The sequence below is a fragment of the Callithrix jacchus genome, chromosome X (genome assembly GCF_049354715.1).
Source record: "Callithrix jacchus isolate 240 chromosome X, calJac240_pri, whole genome shotgun sequence".
Classification (NCBI taxonomy): domain Eukaryota; kingdom Metazoa; phylum Chordata; class Mammalia; order Primates; family Cebidae; genus Callithrix; species Callithrix jacchus.
In genome coordinates, this window is record NC_133524.1 from 118,990,544 (window position 1) to 119,007,833 (window position 17,290).

At 39.6% G+C, this 17,290-nt stretch overlaps 1 protein-coding gene across 13 annotated transcripts in view; it reads left to right on the forward strand.

The window, feature by feature from the left end:
* GRIA3 (glutamate ionotropic receptor AMPA type subunit 3) overlaps positions 1–17,290 on the forward strand; it is a 315,767-nt gene that overhangs the window by 61,039 nt on the left and 237,438 nt on the right. For 11 of the 13 annotated variants that reach the window (XR_013531388.1, XR_013531387.1, XM_078362314.1 and 8 more), the window contains one exon: positions 11,178–11,417. The exons of the other annotated variants lie outside the window; for them this stretch is intronic. Coding sequence is in view for 9 of the 11 variants with exons in the window: in XM_078362314.1 (XP_078218440.1) it covers positions 11,178–11,417 (240 nt within the window). In the remaining 2 variants the exon portion in view is untranslated. The remainder of the gene's footprint in view (positions 1–11,177; positions 11,418–17,290) is intronic. 13 annotated transcript variants of the gene reach the window in all.

Consider the following 17,290-nt stretch of genomic DNA (forward strand, 5'->3'; position numbering starts at 1 on the left):
AACAACATTAAGAATGCGATGCTAAGGAATCTGAACAAAATGGGAAATACAAGCAGGTCTTCTTGACTGATGATGGTTCTAAAGATATTATTACTTATATATTGTTTTGGCTTTAATCAGTAAATATTTTAAGCCTACAGACAATTATTAGTTCACTTTTACGAACAATTTTTGTTGGGGGACTCATCTCAACTTCTCCCTGCTCAGCATGGGCTGCAGAATCAAAGAAAATGGCTTTCAAAAACTATATGATGTGACATCAACCTTGTACCTCCTATCTGTCCATGACAAACCTTGGGCTGACTGAAAGGCATCATAAGAGTTCATCACTTCCCTGCACAGCTTTAGACATTGTTTCGCTGACTGTGACTGGATCACTGGATCAATTATTTTTTCAATTAAGAGTCCTGCTAACCCCCATGTAAAATGAGTTGCAAGTCAAGACAGGCCCCTGACTACTTTAGATGATTGATGGAGATATGTAGATGACAGAGACAGGCTGGAAAGAATGACAATTCTGTGGACTGATTTGTTATGGGGATGATGATTAATGGAATCCAAGTATCAATACTACTTACTCACTGATACTCAGGGACTTTCGTCATTTTTAAAAGTAGAATTTTAGCTATTACTTACATTTATTCTCTGTGCAAACCTGTGAGGTGGGCAGAGCAGGTGTTAGCATTGCTGGGTTACAAATGACAGTCCTGAAGCCCAGTGAAGTGACTGGCTCAAGGTCATATAGCCAATTAGGGGCTGAACTGTATAAAAATCTACCTCTGTGCAAACGCACTGAGAAATAATTTTTAAAATAATACAAATAACATATACCCTTTATCAACTGAGCACAGACTATATGAAATTCATAAGCACATTACACATATTCATTTAATCCATACAATAACACTATGGGGTAGGTACTATTATACCAATTGTTATATATATGGAAATGAGGCTTGGAGAGTTTAAGTGACTAGCCCAAGTCTATTTAACCAATAACTTGACCTAAAAATAAACTCCAAAACTCTTTACCTTCAGTGGCACAACACAATTCAAACCACTATTGTCTCTTACGTAGACTATGGTAGTTACATTTCAAAGGTATTCTCTACTTTCATTGATGTTCCCTTAAATCTACTCTTCATACAGCAGCAAGAAAAATCTTTTAAAAATATAAATCAGTTCATGTTATACCCATCATTAAAATTATTCTAATATTTCCTCCCATAGTCCTTAGTGTCAAAATTCAAATTCCTTACCAACATCCAACAAGGTCCTCCACAGTTGGTTCCTGCCTCCTCTACCAGATTCAACTTGCATTATCCTCTTCCTCACTAGCCATGTTCCAGCCAGGCTAGTCTTCTTTCAGTGCCTCAAATATATCAAATGCATTTCAGGGCCTTGCCACATGCTAGTCTCTCTGCATAGGATGCTCTTCTACCATCAGGTGTCAGCTCAAGTATTTCATCCACAGATAATCTTTCCCTGGCCTAATTTAAATCAAAACCACTTTGCCGTGGAGTCACAGCATCCTACACATTCTCCTCTTCATAGTTAGAACATGGTAATCACACATTGGTATGATTATTTGATTCATATTTACCGTCAATACTAGACCGTAAGCACCATAAAAACAACGATCTTGTCTGTTTTTGGTCACTGCTGTATTTCAGCACTCAGACAGTGTTTATCACACATTAGGAACTTGAAATTTATTTAATGAATGAATAAGCAAAAAAATTAAAGCCTACGCCTGACTTCTGAGTTCCAGTGCTTAACCATATTGTCTTGATATAAGAGGGCCTAAAAAGAAGTCTCTTACCCCAACCCATTTCAACACCTTTCACACTATCTCTGACATTGCTATAGAAAGATAATTTACATTTACATGTGCAAAATGAATTTTCCAAAATACATGTGTTCATATATTAATGCCTGCATTTGCTAGCAGTTACATTCAAGTAGGATCAAATGTTGATAATAAGTGTTTTCTCTGCCAGCATTTAGATACATGCCATGTAATTGCAAAAATAACTAGTTAGGCTTTCAGAAGGCAGTATACTCTTGAGAGCTGAACAAAATGTTCAAAGGAATTAACCCCAAGATGGTAATTAAACCATGGAATCATCAGCTGGAGAATGAGGCTGACACACTGTTCTGACTCTGAAACCTACAAGCACCCACTGTGGTTACCAGGACACAAGACCGAAGGGCATTGGGGAGGGATGATAATTTATATAAACCCAGGGAAGGTATGAGCTGACTGCTACCCTATACTCACCCCACCACATCCACCCTCTATCTAATTTCCCCTCTCCTACATCCCCAGGCTAAACACAAATAGCTAATTAAAGCGCAGGATCAGGAAAGTAGCTGCCTGTATGGTGGGCTTGGAAGAGTCTAAAATATCCACCCTTCTTAAGTTTCTACCGCTAAAATAACTCCTTTGGGATTTTCTAGATATGTATGCATTTTCATTGGATTTAGGTTTTGCTCTTTGTGAGGAGGAAGTCATAAGGTAAATGTTTGGTTCTCAATGTGGGAGAGGAGCGATGTTGCCCTCCTGGGGGATATTTGATGATGTTTTGAGGCATTTTGGGTTGTCACAACAGGTAGTGGGAGTGGTGCCCATGGCATGTGGAGGGTAGAAGTCAGTGACATTGACATTTTGGGCTGGATAATTCTTTGTCCAGCAGCTGTTGTAAGATGTAAATGTCAATATTGCCAAGGTTGAAAAACTCTAAACTGACCCATTTACAAAGATTCATTTATTAATCCATTAACAATTTGTACACAGAGTAGGTTCTTGCAGAAATGGGGGATGAAATGAGTATATTTTGATTGATCAGTTGAAACAGAAAGAAGGAACAGTAATTTGATAGTAGTATTACATAGTTTGGGAAAAGACTGGAAGCAAGTGACCAGTTAAGAGACTACTCACAGTCAAGAGAAAAGGAATGAGAACTTGACCTGATGAGGAACAAGAGGTAGATACTCCAGTGCCTTAGAGGCAAAATTGGTGAAGCATCACAAAAGAATAGCATAGGGAAGTGAGGGAAATAAAAACCATCATGACCCTTAAGACTTTAGCTTGGGTGTCTGGAACAAGAGCAATGCATTAGAAGAAACGGAAACAACAGGAGCAGATGCAAAGGTGGAGGATGGAGGTAGAGAAATAATATGCTGAGTTTGTGATGTCTTGGGGGTCTCCAGGTGAGGCTGTTTTATGGGCAGTTAGAAATGTGGCTCTGGAGCTCAGGAGTGTGGCTGAAGCTACAGGTATCTAGTTGGAAGTCATCCACATGGTGGTAGTAAGATTAGATCTCTTGCCTGGCACATAACAGGACCTCCATAAATATTTGTTGAATTTTTAAAAACCACCTTTAGAGTAAGAAGAAAAGAGGGCCAGAGACAAAAATCTTTGAAAACCATCTTCATATGAGGAGGTGGACTAAGAGGAAACTGAAAAGGAGGAGTAAGAGAGGTAGGGCCAGCAGAGTTTAATGCACTAGAAATCGGAGAGGAGAGTTTCAAGGGGGAAGATTTAGCCAACAAATCTTATCAAATGCTGCTCAGCAATCAATTTGAACAACGTTTGTGAATAGAAGTGGATTTGACAGTGAGGAAGTCATCATTGAACTTGAGAGAGCAGTTCAGTAGAGGGATGGGAACAGAAACTAGGTTCCAGAATCTGAAGACTACAAGATCTTTATTATCCCATCATTAATCATAGTGATAAAGGAGTTAGAATGATAACTTATGGAGGTGGCAGGGATTTAGGAGCAAATGAATTCTTAGCAGACGCTTAGCCTGACAGGAAGAAGGCAGCATAGAGAGACTACAATGTGGCACTCAAGAGGTCCAATGAGTAAAACTAGGTTCAATTTAAGGATGAGCTCCCCAGCCATCAGAGCTGCCCTTCAAGGACAATAGTGAGATCCCTTATTACTGGACGGATTCAAGGAGAGGCAATATGATCTCATGGAAGGTGGCCCATGTATTGAATGGGAGTTTGGACTAGAGAATTCATTTCCAACCTTTTGGGCTTATCAGATTAATAATATGTTGGTGGGGAAAGGTGGGGCAGGTGTGTATTGATCCAGAGAGTTACCAACCTTTTAATTTTGCTATGTTAAATGTATTAGCTTTCTATTTACTGCTATAAAAAATTACCACAAACTTAATGGCTTAAATCAACACAGGATTATTATCATACAGATCAGAAGTCTACAGATCAGAAGTCTGGTACAAGTCTCACCAGGCTAAAACCAGTGTGTCGGCAGGGCTGTGTTCCTATGTGGAAGCCCTAAGGGAGACCCTGTTTTCTTGTATTTTCCAACTTCTAGAGGCTAGCCATTTTTCTTGGCCTGTGGTCCCTTTCCACTTTTAAAGCTAGCAATGGCCAGGCAAGTCTTTCCCATGTCACATTACTCTGATACTGACTCTTGTTTTGCCTCTGTCTTCCACATTTAAAGAAGCCTGTGATTATACTGGGATACCCAGATAATCCAGGATGATCTTGATATTTTAGAGTCCATAGATTAGTAGCCTTAATCCCATTTACAGCCCAATTTCCCTTTACCATATAAACTAATTCAGAGACTTTGGGATTCGGACATGGACATCTTTTGGGGAGCCATTATTTTCTCTGCCACATAAGAGATACAGATATATAAATATATCTCCTATGTAATATACATCATCATCATTTATCATCATCATCATCATCATTTCAGAAGATAAAGACTCTACATCTAGCACTAAAGAGTAGAAAGTAGAAATTTTTTTTTTTTTTTTTTTGAGACAGAGTTTCGCTCTTGTTACCCAGGCTGGAGTGCAATGGCACGATCTCGGCTCACCGCAACTTCCGCCTCCTGGGTTCAGGCAATTCTCCTGCCTCAGCTTCCTGAGTAGCTGGGATTACAGGCACGCACCACCATGCCCAGCTAATTTTTTGCATTTTTAGTAGAGACAGGGTTTCATCATGTTGACCAGGATGGTCTTGATCTCTTGACCTCGTGATCCACCTGCCTCCGCCTCCCAAAGTGCTGGGATTACAGGCTTGAGCCACCGCACCCGGCCAAAAGTAGAAATTATATAGAGAAAAGAACTGTCTTTTCCTAAAAAAGAACAGTTGTCTACTTTACTCCAGCACACACACACATACATGCGCGCGCGCACACACCACACACACACACACACACACAACACCGCATACATTTATTTCCTTATGCTGGTAACTCCACCAATGACCAACACCACAGCTTTAGAAAGCACCAGACTATATGATTTCTCAAGGTCCCTCCTAGCTCTAAGTTTCTTTGCTCCACTGGAATTCACTATACTATGAAGGAACTAGCTGGAGAACCTTGTTGTGATGTAGCTCTATGAGTTTCCTCATAGCTATATTTTTCTTCTTTTGCTTGCTTTAAATGCGATCATTAAGTCAGCAAGAGACTTCATTTCCCTTTCTCCCCTTTGATTCAAAAGGTATGAAAAGTGTTCTGTAAATGATATGCAATATTGTTATTCTGATCTTTGAGGTAATCAAGTTGTTTGACATTTTTGTAATTATGCCTTTTGGAATATGGGTGGTGTAATTAGCTGCCACAATGTACATTAACAATACCTGTCCCGACCCTACAGACTTGGGGACTATAAATAAAAGCGTGACAGCTGGCTTCAGCCTTGCTTGCCACTCACCACTGAAGGAAACACAGCTGGGAAGCTACACTAGAGTCCCCAGGAATCCAGAATGTAGTCAGAAACGACATCTTCAATGAGAAAAATTTGGTATTTTGTTACTGGGAATACACGGAGACAGGCACTCTTAGGAGGCAGACAACCGAGCTATTTCATACAGAGAAGGACAGAGGCCCCAGGTAGGAACAGCATCTCACCAGCACAAAGGCATTATTTAGGGAGGGGAAGAGACAGAGGACAATGGCATCTTCTTGAGCCAAATTAGCAGAGTTTCTTTCTTAACCCTTTATTACCCATAAGTGAAACTACGAAAGAAGAAACGGATAGGAAAGGTGAAAGAAATGGAAAGTGAGAGAAAGAGAGAGCCATATGAAGCTGATATACTTCATACTTTATTTTTCTCATTTATTGTATTTTCCCCTCATTAGTACATAAGTCCCAGGAGGACAGGATCTTTTTCACTCCTGTATCTCCCAACATCTATAACAGTGCCTGACACATAGTAGACACTTAGTAAGTATTTGATGAATGAATAAATAGCTATTATTAATGGAATGTCTGCTATGTGCTAAGCACTGTTATAGGTGCTGCCCATGAATGAACGTATTTGAACTTTCACAGCAATGCTGAGAAAGGTACTATCATTATTCCAATTTTACAGATGAATAAACTGTATCAGAGGCACAGACATATTAAGTAACTTGCCTAATAAGTAAAGGATACAGGATTTCAACCTATATGGTCGAACTTTAGAACCTGCCTATGTAATAACAATCCTATACTGAGGCTCAGAAAGGTCAAATAACTTGCACAAAGTTACGCAGCTTATGACTGGCAGAGTCATGGGTGGAAACAAGATCTGCCTGTCTCAGAAGTTGCTGCGCTTCCCTCTGCCCTTCATGATTTGTAAGATTGCCAAGACAAACATTTCTTCCATCACCATTTTACCAAAGACAGTCTTCTAACATAAAGAAATGGGTGTGGTTCATTAAGGATTCAGATAAAGGAAACAAACATCCCCCAGAAGAATCATGAGTCCCAAAAGATCACCAATCTGCAACCAGCTTTCACTGCTGTTATTTGGGGCTGGAGGGAGCTGAGGGAAGCAGCTGGCAGATGAATCATGGGAAACTCCTGGTGGAGCCATCTATGCTACCTTATCTGAGGGCTAGGCATTGAAGGTAAGTCACTTTCATGCAGGTGAATCCTGACCCAAGCTGCACTAGATAGCTCTGGAGTAGGGATGGTGAGGAGATGCCAATTAAGCTTTTCTAAGAGACTAGTTCATAATTCATTGTGTGACCTTGTGTAAGATACTTCCTCCCATTGTGTCATAATTTCTTTATGATAGGGAGACATCAGACCAGTGAAACTCTGTTCAATCAGAAGAGCGAGCTCCACTGTCTCTTTATAAACTGGACTTTTTCATGTAAAATTTCATTTGGAGAAAGAATTTTACCACTAAAAACTATGCTTGAGAAACCGGTGAATAAAAAATATTTAAGTTCCTTCTAGCTCAAACATTCTAAGAATCTAAAATCATAGACATTGTGAGTGGGTCAGCTCAGTGTTCCATTCAGCCCTACTTTTGACAGCCAGAAACAGGCCAAGGATCTGCTCTGAAAGGCTCTTCACAGGTCCCCATGCCCCAATTTCTTTCAGAGGCCATTAACACTGTCCTCATATAGCAGTTGTCTTCTCCATTGGGCTAATCCTCCATAGGTCTTCTACTGATGTCTGTCTATGTTGGAGTGGGTGGAGCACAGGAAATGATGCACAAGGTCAATATTTGCAGTACAGTTGTACTTCTGTTTTATATGAAAGGAGTCGGCCAGTTGCCGTGGCTCAAGCCTGTAATCCCAGCACTTTGGGAGGCCGAGGCGGGTGGATCACGAGGTCAAGAGATCGAGACCATCTTGGTCAACATGGTGAAACCCCGTCTCTACTAAAAATACAAAAAATTAGCTGGGCATGGTGGCGTGCGCCTGTAATCCCAGCTACTCGGGAGGCTGAGGCAGGAGAATTGCCTGAACCCAGGAGACGGAGGTTGCGGTGAGCAGAGATCATGCCATTGCATTCCAGCCTGGGTAACAAAAAGCAAAACTCCGTCTCAAAAAAAAAAAGAAAAAAAGATAGCATTTGCTGATTGCTGATTTTCTCCTAACACTCCTCTTATTGATGTCCACCACCAAAAGACAGTAGATCTGACTTATGGACCACAGTAGCATATTATTCCCTGAGGATTGCCACTGATCTATAAATATTCCTGAGTCCCTTGTCTGAGTCACAACCAGAGCTGTATGCTTAGTTTGGAATTTTTAAATTTCAGTGGGTTTTCTCACACAGGCTCCCCACACAATTTTGTAAGTTCTTCTTTTGTCTCATTATTCTTGTCATAATATACAGGCTTAAAGATTCCACTGGGTTCACCTTCCTGGAGACAACTCATAAAGTTTTACCAAAATCTGGGTTTCACATATACAATACAACTCCCTTGATATAAAGCTTTAAAACAAGCAAAAATAATAATACATCGTTTAGGTATATGTGTTTCTATATTTTTTAAAAACCAAGGTAATGATAAATACAAATTTCAAGAGAGTACTTACCTGGGGCAGGGGTAGGGGTAGGAGTGTTATCACTACAGGGAGATAGACTAGTAGAGTAGTATATAGATGAAAGTAACTATCAGTAATGTTGTAGTTCTCGGGTTGGATAATGGGTTTGTAGGTGTTTATTATAGCCTAAATAAATAAATGCAATAAAGTATGAAAAGTTTATGTATGAACTAATAATGATTAATTCTGCACCCCAAGTTCAAAATCAATGATCAGAAGAGCAATACAAGATGTTTTTGTATTAACCAGAACCTCGCCACCATAAATACTTTCATTTTCTCTTTCCTTCCACTATTTCAAGAGTTTTTGAAACTGAAAGTGGATCAGAGCTCTAGTTTTCCCTCTTTTTAAATTTATCTTCCCCCTCAATTAATGCCCATAATCTAGTCAGGTTGGAGTTCTTGCTGAAAATATGTTGCATTTTCCCACAAGACTATTTTTGTATAGGATTCATGGATCCTCATTTTTCTCTTGCCAGTTGGTATGAATCTGAGAATTACCAGGTACCATTTGAATCATTTTGGTTAAAGGGCCCTGATTGCTTATTCTAGCCTTCCAGCCCCATGACCATTATTAGTAATGAAAGGTTCTTTTTGGGGTGACAAATAATATAATACAGGATGCCCAGTTAAATTTGAATTTCAGATAAACAATGAATTATGTTTAACATATGTATGAATTTGAGATATACTTATACTAAAACACTATTTACCTGAAATTCAAATTTAATTGGAAATCTTGTTTTTATTTGCTAAAACTAGAAACCCGATCTCATATGGGCCAATAATTACTCTTTAATAACATTGTTGGATATGGGTCGATGTGAGTGTGAGCTTCGGGTCAAGCAGACTCAGATTCAAATTCTGACTCGTCTGCTTAATTGCTAGAACAGGTATTTTTGTCTCAGGATTTTTTACCTATTAAATAGGAATAATAGCAATACCTCATAAGGCTGATGACAATATTAAATGAAAAAAATACTTGTGTAGTACTTAGTATACTGCCTGGCTAAATACTGTTACCATTATTATTGGCTGTTATCATCAATGGCTATTATCATTATTTTTGGATGTTATCATCATTATTGCCAATTTTTTACACAACATTATGTGCATCTGCCAAGATTTGACTTGATATTGCAAAACTCTCGACTTAGAGGATTAATTTGAGAATGGGACTTTTCTTAGCATCGCCCTTGGTGATGACCAAGACGTCCCTTTTGTTTCTGAGTGTTGTACTCCCTTTGGCACTTGTCATGAAGTACCCCAAACCTTTCTCTGGTTGGATTTTTCCTTTTAATATAAAGACCTTTCCTATGTTGTATTTGAGGGTCACTTAGAATTCTTCAAGTTGAAGACTATTGTTTCCTACGATGGAGATGGTTAAGTGACTGATAATCACTTTTGAAATGCTACCCTCAAGCCAATGGCTAATGACTTTGGTTGATAAAAAGAGAACAGCCCTAATCAACATAGATTTGAATGGAATGCATGGAAAGCAAAATACCACATCCACGGAGAACTCTCTCTCTGTCACAACAGGGTCAAGAAATGAATTAAATTGGTTTTCCACTTGCCTTCATGCTTTCAATACCTTCTTTATTTTGGGTGCCCAATGTATTCACTATTTCTCCTCTCAGGGAAAACTCTAAACCTCCTACACATTCTCTTCTCCGACCCACTCATGCCGATCAAAACTTACCCTTCTGCTTTCCCACTCATCCTGGCATCTAATCAGACATTAATTTATCTTACCACAATAACTGCTAAATAAGATTCTATTTAATCCCTCTCCCAGGCAACAGACTTCTCTTAAACACCTGAAGAAGTAAACCTAACAGTGATATATGTAGGGTTTTCTAGTAGGTAAGGGAGACCATGCAGGACCCCTTAAATCACACCACATTATGCCTGTTGTGTCTTCTTCACATGAATGGAAGTGAGCAGTGGTGCAGATAATCTAAAGATCATTTCCACTTTTGGAATGCAACACACAGTGTTGTTATAGCTGATTTGCTTTGCTAATTATGTTCTACTGAAGCTAATATTAAAATTGCTTCACATTTTTTAAGCTCTTATGGGCCAGAAGAGAGAAAAGGCACGATGTGGCCCACTTTGAAATGAAGGAAAGGTGACAACTGTGAGGGGGATGTGAAAATACTACATGTGGGCTAATGGAGTCTATAAGATACATGCAAAAGGATCAAGATAGAACTTTCCCAATTACACGTGGGTTGAACAGGCAGCCAGTTAACCCCTGTGACTCAGTGAGCACTGAAAGGACAGTCTTCCCATGGCCTGCCCAGAGCCTTACATCCTCTAAATTAATGGCCAACATTAAGGGTCCTAATAATAACGTAACTGTGGCTAAGGCATTATGTAACCTCAAGGGTAACATATTTCCTAGCAGACATATTAGCAGTTAGATTGACTAAATTCTCAGTTACCTATGAGAAAAAGGAATGAAGGGTGGTACACAAAACAGTTGTACTTTGATGGGGACATCAGTACACTAAGAGGCCCCAGGGCAGCTAAAGTGTAAGTATAAGAGCCCTGAATGCCTTGGAGATGAACTGGGAGGGTTTTGAAAGGGAGTAAGACAACCTTCACCTCTATTTTTCCCACATTTTCTTAGTTTCCAGCTCATTGTACACATAGAGAGTGTGTACTTGTATCAAATTAATTCTTCCCTTTCTTACTCTTCTCCTGTTGGGTAACTGTGTTTTCAGGGGCTTCTAGAGGTTTTCTTTTGAGGTATGCAATTTGAAGCCTAATTGTATATTGTATTTCTAACCCTACAAGCTGCAGCAAAGGACCACTGAGCTATTGAAATCTTTTTCTCTTTTTCTCATTGCAGTCTGCTCCCAGTTCTCGAGAGGGGTGTATGCCATCTTTGGATTCTATGACCAGATGTCAATGAACACCCTGACCTCCTTCTGCGGGGCCCTGCACACGTCCTTTGTTACGCCTAGCTTCCCCACTGACGCAGATGTGCAGTTTGTCATCCAGATGCGCCCAGCCTTGAAGGGCGCTATTCTGAGTCTTCTGGGTCATTACAAGTGGGAGAAGTTTGTGTACCTCTATGACACAGAACGAGGTAAGAAGAGACATCTGCTCTCCTCTTTAGATATTCATGTAATTGTGTTCAAATTTCCTCAGCTCCTGTGCCCTTTGCTTCCAGTAAATAAAATCTAATCATGTTTTAAAATTGTATTTAATACTCCAAATCAAAGATTAAGATAAAAGAATCAAAAGTAACAGTAATTTTAGAATTTAATTTTTCAAGTTATGTAGGCCCTCCCTGAAAAAGCAGTTTGGAATATACTCTTGGTTGAATCACAATTGTTGAAAAATAACTCCTCCCCCCTCAAAAATTTTATCCAGTCTAAAAGGTGTAAAGTAAAAGCAGCTTAATCTAAGTAAAGAGAGGCTTAAACTGGAAAGTTTTGGAAAATTAATCCTGTCAGAAATTGTAATTATCCCCATTTTGTAGATGAGACGACTGAGTCCAAGTGCTTTTTCATACAGCAGTTTCACCACTGAAGTGAGACTGGTAGCAGTGTCTCTTGTTTCCAGGACTTGCTCCATCAGATCACATTAGGATTTCAGCTTACCAGGCCTCAACAATTCTCTGATAGAAATAATGAGTAAAACAGCTAAACTGGGCTTTGGGGATTGATTTTTTTTAATAGTGAGACATTCTACAGCCATACCACCCTTAACATGGCCAGTCTCCTCTAACAGTGAGACAATATATTGAGGATACACTCTATTGAAACAGACTCAGAAATGAACACTCTGATCTTAAATAATATACAGTAAGGTATATTGATTAATTCGCTAGAGCGCACACATTATAATTCATCTAAACAGGCTCCTCTAACACCCAGTTGTCTTTGACAGGTTCCTTGGTAAAACCAAGAGATCCTATCACCAAGACATTCCAGAAGACAATGTTACTTTATCAGTCATTTGCCTGTGGTTCAGCTTAGAGGCCTGGTGTAGTTCTCTCTAACTCAGAATTTTTAAACTCAGAAGAAGTAGCAAATGAAAGGCCTATCTTCCTGAAGGGTACCTGGATAAGAGGTCCTTCTAAGAAACTTAATGTGAAGGGCCATTTTGCTCTTGGGAATCCAGAACACTCTTCACTTTACTCTCATTTTGCTGCATCATCAAATCTTAATAGGAAATACTTAGGCCTGTATTTGCCTATTGTACTTACCTCTAAACTGTCATCAAATTTCATGAATCTGAAGCAGGAGACCAGAGGTCTAGTCCAAGCTCTGTTACTAACTAGCTCACTGACAAGTTGACCTTGACCAACTCATTGATGTGCTCTTGGGCTTGGCCTCCTCATCTAAGGTGTGTCCCCTCTTAATGTCACATTCTATGAATCCGTGATTTTTTTTGAGGTATTAGACCAGATACTGATACTTTGTATCTTGCCACTAACCCTAAATGATATATTCAATGAATTTAGTCAATCCATTCTGCAAGCCATTATCAACCCCCAATGTTGGTCGCCAATCCTGTGATAGAAACATATATAATATGGTTTCAAGGGGGTGTGGACAGAAAAGGATATTCATGAAACAATTCATGAACAACACGGAACAATGTCAAATTGAGTGCTACACTGTAGACTCTGAATACTTCAAGAATTGTGAAAAGGTTGCACTCCAGAAAAGTAGAGTTTTCAGAAAAAGCTTGCTAGAGAAGCTAACCTTGAAAGATAGATAAGTTGTGGGTTGCAAGAGGGAAGGGAGATGGGGCTTTGGGGAGGGGAAAAGACAACAAAGGGCAGGATCAGGAAGGAATACTGTGTGTTCAGGTAGCGCCCTAGCTGACTGAGATACCAAAACAGCTTGAATGTTCTAAATCACCCAAATTTTAATTAATTTCATTTTGTCCAAACACAGAGTATAAATTAACCTGTTTCCATGTACTGTATACAGTGTAATCTAGTGCATGTCAATTTCATTTTCAGAACCGAAGTTTGTAAGTCAGGCAACTTCTCTCCTGAAACATTTTAAAAATTAAATATTGGTTCCACCAACACTGTAACCTTTCATTTATTCAAAAGCAGAAGACACAATTAATGAACTTTATCCTCATCTTCTGTGACCCTTCTCTGCTCATTAGCTCTCTACTAGAAGAACCTGAGGAAAAGATTATCTATTTATCCTTGTATCTTTTCTCTAATCATCTAACTAAATAGTTTGGACAAGTTTACAGTTTTGGAGTCAAAGAAACCTTTACTCATGTAAATTTATACTTTTCCCCTGTAGCCATTTAGCTGATGGGACTAATCTGCTCTACTTAGGAAGTACTTCCCATAAACTTTTACACTAATTTCCCCCTTACTACGTTACTGTAAAGCCTTCTTATGTTACTGTACTAGGATCCCATTTCAAAATTTTTAATGGCTTTCTATTGCCCACATTGAAAAAAGCAGTCTATTCTTCAAGATTTGACATGATTATACCTCAACCAACTAACTAACCCATTCTCTCTATGCTACCTAATGAGAACCTCCCATTGTAGGAAGCTCCATTTTCCACTGTTGCCTAAATGAACCAGAGCTATTCCTGCCTCAGCAATCTTACTAATACTACTACTTGGAATTCTCTCCTTCGTCTTGATATGGTAACCATTCTTCCAATTTTCAAAACCCACTTCAACCTCTACCTCCCCAAGGTAACCTTCCCTGACCACTCCAGCTCACAATGATTCATTAATGCAATAGATGCTAAGGCTACAATAAAAACGAGATAGATATGGTTAGATATGGTTCCTGCTTTATAAACCTACATTCAAATGATGGAGATAGACAAAAAACACGTAAATTAACAAATAAAATAATTTCACACTTAAATAAGGTGCTATGAAGGAAACAAAGACAGATAATAATGGATAGGGTTTAATTTCCAAAGGATTTTCAGTGACGGCCTCATTGAGAAGGAGCATTTAAGCTGAGGACTGAAGGATTGGAAGGAGGCAGCCATGTGAAGAATAGAGGGAAATAGTTTCAAGCACTAGAAATAGCAAGTGCAAAGGTCATGTGGTATGGTTTAGGAATTAAAAGAAGTCCAGTGTGGCTAACGTATAACAAGTAGGTAAGAAATGGCCTGCGAGGAGACCATAGAGGTAGACAAGAGCCAGATCATAGCCATAGAGTATAAACAGAAGCCATGCTGAGGAGTATGAATTTTATTCTAATTGCGATGGGGAGTCATTGGAGGATTCTGAGCAGGGAAGTCACATGATCTAAATTTCTGTAGAGAATGGAGTGTGGTGCAAGTAAAGAAGAAGGGAAAACAATTGAAAGTCCATTGTGGTCATTCTGATGAAAAATGATGGTAGTTTTGGACTAAGCTGAAGATGGAGAAAAAGGGATGAAGTTGAAATACGCTTTGGAGACAGAATTGACAGAACTTGGGGATAGATTGACTGTGGGACGTGAAGGAGAGGAAGGATTCCTGGATGACTACTATGTGTTTGGCTTGAGAGACTGGGTAAAATGGTAAGATGGTGATGCCATTTATTGTGGTGACCGGACAGGAGACTTGGTTTTGAGGAGCAGAGGTCTTGCCCGCCTCTAAACACCCACAGAATGCTTTTGTCCATGTCATTCATCTGGCAGGGAATGTAACTGCCTTCTGCTGTTATTTCACTGGGTGTGCTCTATGCTATACCTTCCCAGGCATTTCTCTCCAGTGTGATAATTAACAACTGGCTAGCCCCTAGATTTATAGGTTGTGGCTCCCGTAGTACATAGCACATGTCTGTGTGTATACTTAGTGTTTTCCAACCTCCTTTACTGATTCATCAGGAATAAGCCCATATCTGTTTTTCAACACTGGACTAAAAGAAAGAAAGAAAGAAAAATAAAGAAGGAAGGGTGGGTATGGGAAGGGAAGAAAGGACGAAGATAGAAGGGAAGAGAAAGAAGAAAGGGAGAGAGGGAAGGAAGGAAGGAAGGACAAGCCCAATTTATAAATCAAACCATTTGGTACAGTTGTTTAAAATATTCAGTATTCGTATTCTGTATTTTCTCATTTTGTGCAATGATCATCTGTTGCTTTAGTAATAATTACAGGCAGAAATTACAATAGAAAATATAATTTTAGTGTATTTTAAATTGCATAAGATAGAAGAGAAAGAGAAACAGAAGGGAACACCTATAATTACATTCATAAGCTAAATATAGAAACGATATGACTCTACTGTTTAAGGGCAGGGATGAGTGGGGAGCTGAGAAATGGATTAAATGTTTGAGGTCATTTAAAAGAATTGTAGCACAATCAGGGTAAAGTTTTCTCTGAAATTATGAAACATTGAGTGGATTTCAGGGCTTTGTTGACTCTGCTTTTATTTCTATCTGCAGACAAAAGCCTGATTTGGGGTTTGCAGTTCATCACTTAGTTTCTAAAATACTACCTTGATTCATTAATATAGAGTTGAAAATTACATTCTTGGTGCTATATACATAAAAGATCAGTTTTTGAAAAAATTATGAGGTTAAGTGTGTTGTCTGCCCCATCAGTACCGTTTCCTCTCTATTGCCACCCTCTTTCCTTACTATGGCACTATGTTTACACCTGCCCTCCCTGGCAGGAGCAAAACCTTAACATCTCTGTGTCAACCTGCTTCTACACTGCCATAAAAACTTCCCTGTCCTGCAGTTTCTTCCCACTGATTAATGGTCTTTTTCTGCTAGTGACAACAGCTCAGCTGACCAATTTATTCATGCTAATTTATCTATGGCTATTAACAACTTGATGCATTACAGCATCCAGGGAAGAAGAAATTTCTATTCAGGCAAAGGCCTTCTGTGAATACAGAACCATTATCCAAGGTGTAGCTTTTTAATTCTGGGATTCCAGGCACCATGAGTCCAGTTTGTGAGGTCCTTTGCCCACGTGCCTTCCTATATAGAAAGTCCCAAAACCATGCCAGGGAGGTGGCCATCTCTTCCAGTTATTAGACTTACCTTTTGGGTACAAGTAACCTAGTTCCCTGTGGTGCTAACATTTCCCCCAGAACAGCAACATACTTGAGAACTGCAGCCAGACTCTCGTGCACCTGACAACTCTCCTTGGCTTCAATGGGCACAGCCCACAGAGATGAAAGAATCCGGCCCAGCTGTGGCTCTCAGCTTAGATAATGAGATAATAGCTCTGGGTGCCCTTTGAGGCAACTAGTCCCTACCTTCTTGCCAGTGTTCAATAAACTCCTGCTGTCTCCCATTCTCAACCTGAAACTCCCTACTCAGTTCCCAAGTAAGTCTCTGGAAGTCAACAGCCTTCTAAAACACCTTTCTATTTTCTCTCAAAGGTTGTGACAGGAGCATAGGCAGTTGTAACAATTATCCCATCTGTCAACAAGCAATTATTAAGCTTTCTCCACTGCTAGCTTGTGCTAGGCCACTGGTGGGTTTAAAAGAAGCAGAATTAGATCTCGCCTCTAAGGAGATGACAATTCTATTGCTGAAAGAGTGACTTATCTAAGGGGCCTGAAAAAAAATTTAATACAACTGTTTCCATATCCACCAATGAAATATGCCTTCATTAGAGCAAGAACTTTGTCAAAAGATTAAAGAGTTGTCAGATAGTTAGGAAGGTGGGAAAATGTTGGAAGGTCCTGAAGGGCTTAAGAGGTAAAGGGATTCCCCAAGTCAAGGAGATAGGGCCTGTCCTCAGAGGACTATGAATGTTTTGATTGGCTGGATTTGAACTCTACTGAGAGACAAGCAAAGTTACAGTTCATCACACCTTGCTGCATGCTGTCATTCACCACCTACTTATATAACCCAGCCTTATCCCATCCAGCCAGCTCTACTCTCCCAAATAAAGCACAAAATCTCTCTCTCTCTCTCTCTCTCTCTCTCTCTCTCTCTCTCTCTCTCTCTTCCTTCTCTTTCTTCACTTCCTTTCCTTTCTCCTCACCACTCCTTACATCCTCTTCTTC